General features: G+C 38.4%; 1 protein-coding gene across 1 annotated transcript in view; it reads left to right on the top strand.

Annotated features, from left to right (window-relative positions):
• Nucleotides 1-4,584: 4,584 nt before the first annotated feature.
• The window catches only part of TEX26 (testis expressed 26), a 28,477-nt gene continuing 23,544 nt past the window's right edge, over nucleotides 4,585-9,517 (top strand). The window contains exons 1-2 of the mRNA XM_090275693.1: nucleotides 4,585-4,662; nucleotides 7,196-7,277. Of these exons, the coding sequence (XP_090131819.1) occupies nucleotides 4,602-4,662; nucleotides 7,196-7,277 (143 nt within the window). The 5' untranslated portion in view covers nucleotides 4,585-4,601. The remainder of the gene's footprint in view (nucleotides 4,663-7,195; nucleotides 7,278-9,517) is intronic.

Here is a 9,517-nt window from a genome sequence, read left to right as displayed (position 1 = left end):
TGACAAGCCTCTAGCCAGGCTCATCAAGAAAAAAAAAAGAGAAGATCCAAATAAACAAAATCAGAAATGAAAGAGGAGAAATCACGACTGATACCACAGAAACACAAAGGATTGTAAGAAATTACTACAAACAACTGCATGGCAAGAAATTTAACAACCTAGAAGAAATGGACAAATTTCTAGAAACATATAACCTTCCAAAACTGAATCAAGAAGAAGTAGAAAGTCTCAACATTTCAATAACAAAGAAGGAAATTGAAACAGTAATCAAAAATCTCCCTGCACACAAAAACCCTGGACCGATGGCTTCACAGGCGAATTTTACAAAACATTTAGGGAAGAACTAACTCCTACCCTCCTCAAAATATTCCAAAAAATCCAAGAACAGGGAAAAATCCCAAACTCTTTCTATGAAGTCAGTATTACCCTAACCTCAAAACCAGGTCAAGACACAACAAAGAAAGAAAACTACAGGCCAATATCACTGATAAACATAGATGCTAAAATCCTCAATAAAATATTGGCAAACAGGATCCAGCAATATATTAAAAAGATCATACACCATGATCAAGTGGGATTTATCCCAGGGATGCAAGGATAGTTTAATATTCGCAAATATAATACATCACCTAAACAAAATGAAAGACAAAAATCACATGATCATATCAATAGATGCAGAAAGAGCATTTGATAAAGTACAACACCCATTTATGATGAAAACACTCAGCAAAATGGGAATAGAGAAAGCATACCTTAACATAATTAAGGCTTTATATGAGAGGCCTGAAGCCAACATCATACTCAATGGACAAAAACTGAAAGCATTCCCCCTGAAATCAGGAACTAGACAAAGCTGTCCACTCTCTCCACTCCTATTCAACATAGTGTTTGAAGTCTTAGCTACAGCAATCAGACAAGAAAAAAGAAATAAAAGGCATCCAAATTGGAAAAGAAGAAGTAAAACTATCATTATATGCAGATGACGTGATAGTATACCTAGAAAACCCTATAAACTTCACAAAAAGACTACTCGATATAATAAGTGATTTGGCCAAATAGCAGGGTACAAAATAAATATACAGAAATCTAAGGCATTTCTGTACACCAACAATAAAATATCAGAGGCAGAAACAAAAAAGAAAATACCATTTACTATAGCAACAAGAAAAATAAAGTACCTAGGAGTAAACTTAACCAAAGAGATAAAAGACCTGTACTCTGAAAATTACATAACATTGAAGAAAGAAATTAAGGAAGATACAAATAAATGGAAGCAAATACCATGTTCTTGGATGGGAAGAATCAACATCATCAAAATGGCCATACTACCCAAAGTAATTTACAGATTCAATGCAATCCCTATTAAAATACCAATGACATATTTCACAGACCTAGAACAAATAGTCCAAAAATTCATATGGAAACAAAAAAGACCCCGAATAGCCATAGCAATCTTGAGACAGAAGAACACAGCAGGAGGAATCACAATACCAGATATCAGACAATACTACAAAGCCACTGTGATCAAAACAGTCTGGTACTGGCATAAGAACAGACATATAGATCAATGGAACAGAATAGAGAGCTCAGAAATAAAGCCAGGCCTCTATGATCAACTAATATTTGATAAAGGAGGAAGGAACATAAAATGGAGTGAGAAGAGCCTCTTCAACAAATGGTACTGGGAGAACTGGACAGGGACATGCAAAAAAATGAAACTAGACCACCAACTTACACCACACATGAGAATAAACTCAAGATGGATCAAAGACTTAAATGTAAGCCATCACACCATAAAAGTCCTAGAGGAAAAGATAGTCAGGAAAATTTCAGATATCCCACGTAACAATATTTTCACTGATATATCTCCTAAGGCAAGAGAAATAAAGGAAAAAATAAATAAATGGAACTACATGAAACTAAAGAGTTTCTTCTCAGCAAAAGAAAACATCAGCAAGATGAAAAGGAAACCAACCATATGGGAAAACATATTTGCCAATGATATCACAGACAGGGGACTGATCTCCAAAATATATAAAGAGCTTATATGACTCAACATCAAGAAAACAAACAACCCAATTAAAAAATGGGCAAAGGACCTGAACAAACACTTCTCCGAAGAGGAAATACAGAAGGTCCATAGAGACATGAAAAAATGCTCAACATCATTAGCCATCAGAGAGATGCAAATAAAAACCACAATGAGATACCACTTTACACCAGTCAGAATGGCCATCATCAACAAATCAACAAACAACACGTGCTGGCAAGGATGTGGAGAAACAGGAACCCTACTGCACTGTTTGTGGGAAATGCAGACTGGTGCAGCCACTGTGGAAAACAGTATGGAATTACCTCAAAAAACTAAAAATGGAACTGCCTTTTCAACCAGTGATTCCACTGCTAGGATTTTACCCAAAAAATCCTAAAACACTAATTCAAAAGAACTTATGCACCCCTATGTTCATAGCAGCACTGTTTACAATAGCTAAGTGCTGGAGACAGCCTAAATGCCCATCTGCAGATGAGTGGATCAACAAACTGTGGTACATTTACACAATGGAATACTATGTAGCAGAAAGAAAGAAGGAACTCCTGCCATTTGCAACACCATGGATGAAACTAGAGAGAATTATGCTTAGTGAAATAAGCCAGGCAAAGAAAGAAAAATACCATATAATATCACCTAATACAGGAAACTAAAGAACAACACAAACAAATGAACTAAACAGGACAAAGAGCAGAATAGCAGTCAATAGGGGGGAGGGGGGAGGTAGAGAAGGGGGATAAGTAAGGGAAGGGTTTAGTCAAAGAACGTGTATAAATGACTCATGGACATTGACAATGGGGAGGGATATGATTGTGGGAGAAGGGGTGGGCTGGGTGGGGGAGAGAAATGGGGGAAAAATGGGACAACTGTAATTGAAAAACAAAAGAAAAGAAAACAAAACAACAACAAAAAAAAAGAACTTGTTCCCAAACTCCATTTTAAGGCAGAAATGAAAGATGATAAAAAGAATGAAGATCAGAATAGCAGTAAGACAAAGGAGTAAGACCTTAGGTTTGCGTGGCTTTACAGTTTATAAATTGTCATTGAGAAGTATTCATCATTTTTAAAACCTTGTGAGGTGAGTACTAGTAGACTCATTTTACAAAGAAACTGGGGCTCAGAGAAATTTCTGCTTTACTCCCAGGCTGAAAGTACAAGGAACTTCCCATTCAGTGTGAACACCATTTCACGGCTTACCCAAGAGGAAACAAATGGAAGATATTAATAAGAACTTACTTTTAAAACTCTACATGCTCACTGTTCTATTTAAAATAAATAAATTTCTCTTAAATTATGCTATGGTAACTAGCTCTCCCATTTCCACATAGTAATCTGTTATTCGGTGTTACTTCCTTAATTTAGATGCCACTACTAAATCCTAACTTAGACTCATTCCTTTTAATAACATCAACAGAAGCCTATGCCTTATAATGTGTTCCACCATTCATTGCTGTAAAATCTGAGAGCCCAGAATGAGTTCTATTCATTCCATTATATGGATAAGACTCAAATCTCAGAAAATGCTAACTTGGATCCTCATTTTAAAGAACTTCCCTGCATATATACTTGGAATTCTTTTTTTATTTTTTATTTTTTAATTTTACTTTTTTGTTTTTCAATTACAGTGTCCCATTTTTTCCTCCATTAATACTTGGAATTCTTACTTAGATGCCAATTCTGTGTCCTTTGTTCCACTTTACTGTTCCTCTAATGTCCTATATTAGAACCACCCTTTCAAGGATAAGAAATGGTGTAAATTACTTTCTAAACATGCTCCCAGCAGTTTCCACCTAATGTCTCCTCTTTGCATCCAAGTAGGGAATAGCTGTGTCCTACCCTGGAGAAGTTCAACGTTACTACTAAACACCTACTATGTGTCAAATTACCAGGTAGTTGCTAAAAATATGAAGATAAAAACCCTCCACATTCTGGGAGAGCTCTAGTACATGGGGTGAGACTGGCAGTTTCAGCTGCAGGGGCAGAAGTTACAAAGCACGATGGAACTAAGCAAGGTGTCACAAACATGCCTGCCGGCTCCTGTTCCTAAGGAGACTTTCACCCTCCTGTCCTCTTCTAATTCCTGTGCGGGGATGACCCGCCTGGAGCATGAAATTTTCTCAGCAACTATGGTTCTGGTTCTAACTACACGAGAATCCATGTAACTTGGTCCCCTTTCTTGGTTCCTACTTTCTGCAAAGATCTGTGACAATTTTGCCCTCTTTTGTGAAACGTTGCAGTTGCAAATCTGACAATGTCTCTTTTCCATCTACTTCCCTTTTGTTCATCTCCCCAAATACACAAGACAATGTTCAAGAAAGCTCCTGTACAAATACATGAAAGCAAGGTATCCATATTACTAGAAGCACATCTTGTTTTCCTCACATGATCACCTAGCTTGCTGTGTTAAGTTCTCTGTGCCGCCTGCAAAGCTCGCTGGGGCTGAGCTGCAGAACTGACCCATGTCTCCATGGCGACGCGTCACAAAGTATCCGAGTGCCTGCAGCTCTGATCCACCTTGAGCAAGGACTCCGGACTGCCTGTTGAGGCAAGAATGGCACAGCCTGGGCCGGAGGCCCCGTACTCCTCTCAATGCGTCCCAAAGATCCGGCCAGGTAAAGTTGTGGACCCTGCTAGCCGGGAAGTGGTGCAGAGGTGGGGCTGGATTCTTTCCTGGAGATAAGATACACTAGAGGCAAAAAAGGCTGTTTTGGTCTTTAAGGATATTTGCTTCTCCCCTCAAAGATGGGACTCAGTTTAAGGAGAGGCTGGGAGTCAGGGAAAATGAAAGGGCGTTTATGACCTTACCTCTATCCATCCCTCAACACTCTTCCTGCCAATCCCGTCCTAAAACGCTCAGGTGCTTTTAAACATCCCATGAAATACTTGGCATGGGGCAGGAAAAAAGAGGGACTAGTGCTTTTCCAGGAGAAAAAAAAAAGCCAAAACCAAAGCCTAAGCAGGAAATCTTGATCCCCTGAGAAACAGCGCGGAAAGTGGGGGCAGCAGTGCAGAATGCAGGGACACGCCCCCCAAGGGAAACCACAGAGGCAGCTGTCCTGATCACCCGCCCCCCACCTCACGTGGCAGTAGCAGAGGCTGAAAACTATAGCCTTCAGCTGTTGCTTGTAACCTTTGCTGATTTTTCTTTCCAAGTGATTTTGTATTTAACAGATGTAAAGCTTTTAAAACTACTTTTGCATGCAAATGCAGCAAATTTACTCACTCAGCTTTTGGTGTCAGTGGAGGGAGACCCACTCTAGCTGTGATGCTGATGGCATGATTGCTCCAGCCTGGCCCTTCCCATGGCAGTAATGACTCCTTGCAGCCTTCTAACTGGGTAACTGTGGTTCCACGGGGACTACGAAGCAATGGGGATTGCAGAGCAACTGCAAATTCTCTACAATTGTAGTTCCACAAGAATGAATGGAATGTGCTTCCCATTGCATTTAATTTCTGTAAAATGAGAGTAGAAAATGAAAATGATTAAGACCAAAAACTATGTAAAACACCCAGTTTCTATATGGCGGTAGAGCAAAGAGGAGGCGCAGCACTCCTGGCTCTCCTTCTTCCTTTCCAGCCACCAGTCTTGGTTTCTTTCACTGTCTCCTCTTCCCTTTTTGTTGGGCAAATGTGGGCATCCCCTAGATGTACCCTTCTCGGGTTTCATCCTCTGGAAGTGGCCACCCCTGCCACGGGACTTCAAGTCCATGAAGATGTCAATGGCTCTCTAATCTTTACTCTAACTGGGATGTTCCTTCTCCTTTTCAGACTAAAATATCCAAGTGTATACCAGATCCATTTGGATGCCACAGAAGGGCCTCAGACTCAACACAAAATTATCTCTTGTCCTCCTAGGCTTTGCCAGCTCAGTTTAGAGAGTCCCAGCTGCTCAGAGTAGAAGGGAGGGCAGCTTTGTTGACGCCTTGGTTTGATCACCAGACCTCACTGGATCTCCTCCAAAATTCCCTTCCCCTGGGCGAGTTTCCTCTTACATTCAGTCTGGGATCTCTCCACCTTCCCTTCCAGAAGTGGCACCCTTCAAAAGGTGGGCCTCTTGTGTCACTACCCAGCTTTGTCCCTAAATAGGATGAGGGTGATGATAACTGCTATGGACTAACTACTATTAAAATATTACCATAGATTAAGTTCTTAAGTGCTGTGTTACTTCCAATGACTGCCATAAATTTCTACAAACTGGTGGTTTAAAATAACAGAAATTTATTCTCTCACATTTCAGAGGCCCAGAAGCCCAAAATTAAGGTGTTAGAGAGCTGCACTCCCTCTGGTGGCTCTAGGGAGAATCCTTCCTTGACTCTTCCAGCTTCTGGTGTCTGTTGGCATTACAAAGAATGAGTTAGAGTTACACTGGATGAGATCGAGGGGTTTCCCATATGACACTGTTATATGACAGAGAAGAAAGAGACACTTTGTGTAATATGAACCCATTTTTTAATCTTTTTATTGAATTTATTGGGGAGACATTGGTTAATGGAATTATATAGGTTTCAGGATATCCTTTAATTTTTTAAATGGTGAGAACAAAAATCTGTATGTCAATGTATTTATAAGTGTATATATAAATCAGTATATAGTTATATCAGCCTGTATAGAAGTCTGGGAAGAAACAGGTACACTTGTTAACATGGGCTAGCTGGATGGAGGGACTGGGAGGCAAATGATAATGAGCATGGAGAAGAAGGAGCAGGAGAAGGCATCCAGAATGAAACCTGACATATAAACTCTGAGCCCCTTTGTGCACAATCATTTCATGTGTTTACAGCTTTGTCTAATGTTATCTACAAAAAGGTTGGTCACTAAATCAGAAACAGTGAACATTTTAAGATTACAGAATTTCAAATAAAATTTTGCTTTATGTTTTTATGTATTGCTTAAACTCATTAAAATAGCATGTATGAATTCTCAAGAAAAACAATAGACCTATTTTTATATAGGGAGAAAAACTCAGATAATTGAATTGAGCTTCTTCTCTTAGTGGAGGCCACAGGTTGGCCTTTATTCCTTTAGACTCAGAATTACCATACAAAATGTTTTTCTCTTGCAAATCAATTTTAATTATTAAAACAACATTTGATTAATATATGTTGGCCTGACTCTTTTAAAAGTGTTTTATTGTACTTCTAACAGGTGATACCCACTGGGACTCCTACGCCACCATGATGAAGACTGCATTCACACTGAAGATGGGAGCGGTGCCTGCTTTAATTCGGTACACCCCTACCTGAGTTAGATTGGCATGCACACTTGAATTTGTTCACTTGTATTCTATTATTTAGAATTCAAAACAAGTAAGAGTACCCAGAGAGGGCTTATGAAGAATGCACTCAGGTAGGACTTACTGCATGCATAGTTTTCCTCCAGGGACCAGAGAGTGTTCCCTTTTCGGTGTCCAAACCTCCTGCAGGAAAACTAAGAAAACAGTCCCACAGGTTCTTAATCAAGTTACTGTGTGTCTTGGTTGACAATAGAGCCATAACTAGGCTAATAGAATTGTGCTGCCTAAACACTGAGGGTGAATTAAATCCATTATCTGAGCCACCGTAGGCAGGCAATGACAACTGAATGAATGGATAAGTGACCAGTAGTCTCAGAAGCTGGAAGAAGGCCACAGTCCCTTTACCCTTACCTTCACTCTTCCACTTTTTGCTTCCTAAAGCAATGTTGGTCAGCAACTTCTCCTGTTCCAACTGAATTGCAGATGGTGAGAATTTCTGTTCATAAGCTACCTCTCTGAACTCACTGGTGGGTGAGTGAGAGTGGGCCTAGAAAGCCCTGGCATCTTTCAGGGCATCAAGGGTAGGTGGGAAATTAGCATGGAGACATTTCACTTGTCTGTGTTTACTCTGTAAATTGTTTCCAAGGAAGAGGATCTTTTTACCTTAAAAGTTCAAATTATTAAGAAGTCAAATGGAGTATTGGCAAGACCATGACTTTAGAGTTGGGGAGAAATGGATTCTAACATTTGATCCCTGCTCTAATTTGTGTTATCTCTGCTACCTGAGACAAGTCACAAGCTATCTGTGGCTCAGTGTTATGGTTGGTGATGGTTCTAAGGACAGAATGAAAGTACTAGCACAGTGACTAGAGCTAAGAAGTTCCTCAAATATGTTGCATTCATTCTCTCCAGCATAATATATGACAGACTTCCAAAAGTACAGGGCTGTAAGACTCCTCACTTCCGAGTGATTGGCTACCCCACTGAGTCACATTATGCCCCTTCACTGGGAGATTAATCCTCTGACAGTAATTATTCCGCCAGCTTCCCAGACAGTAACAGTTATCTGAAGAAGAAACACTTGGGATGAAAGCCGAAAACAAATGGTTACTAATGAAGTTTAGGTCTGTGGGCCTCAAACTTAACATGTTTAAGTTCACAGAAAACTTTTCATCATAAACTTAAATAGTTGAAAAAGAGAAAACTTCAAGCCCATTCTAAATATTGACATTAAAAATAAAACTAAGTTTTTTCTTTGAATATAACCAATGGGTAATCTAAATACCTTAGAAAATTGATACATGCTACCTGATCCTTTTAAACAATGCACAAACAAGCTCTTCTTTAATAGATAATTTACTTCATTTCTTTTCCTTCTAAACTCTTAGTCCCATCCTACTTCCTGCTATAGAATTTTAGCCTGCTATAATATATTTTGTATTTAAGAGCAATTTATTGATTACTCCATTATACTTCTTGGTAATTGTTTTAGTATAGTAATTGAAATTAATTTTTAAACATGTTATGTGACCCTAAGTATTGAGTTATCACAATTTTTAATACACACTTGCTCAAAGCAATACATACAATACAAATGTTAATAATTACTAAATACAAAAAGTAAATTTTTTGGAACCACATCTTAATGAGATAAAAGGGGCTGTTTTGTTTTCAATTAGTTTATGTATCTAGTTTTGAGTGTTATTGCTTTTTGAATAACACCACATTCAGCATTAATTTTTTCTGCTTCTTTAAATATTTTTAAATTTGTAGATGCTGGTGTTGAGAACTTTGTTCACATAAGTAAGTAGACATGAATGAAAGGTATCTTTAGTGTCACTCAGCACTCTGAACTCTGTATTGTATTTTTAATGATTGATTGGCTGACACCCTGGGTGGGTACTCTTTCAATTTTATCTAAAGCAAATAATTAGATGAGTCGTCATCCAGTAATTGAGTTATTTCCTGTCTCATTTTCTGAGAAGTGTACTGAAAAGGCATGTCTTAACAAATGACTATAAATTACATGTTACTCTTCTACTTGGAGCAAATCTGTTTAATATTATATACTCATAAAGGACTTAGAAAATGGGAACATTAGTTTCAATAAATGTTTTCCAATACAATCTTTTTTTTAAAATAAAAAGTTATATCATCACATACTTAAAATTATTTTAATCAAAATCATGGAGCTAAAAACTTAATTCATACAATTTTCACCATATTTACCTTGT

This window comes from Furipterus horrens, unplaced genomic scaffold, assembly GCF_987537825.1.
Source record: "Furipterus horrens unplaced genomic scaffold, mFurHor1.1.pri manual_scaffold_4, whole genome shotgun sequence".
NCBI lineage: Eukaryota > Metazoa > Chordata > Mammalia > Chiroptera > Furipteridae > Furipterus > Furipterus horrens.
This window is presented reverse-complemented; position numbering and strand designations above follow the sequence as displayed.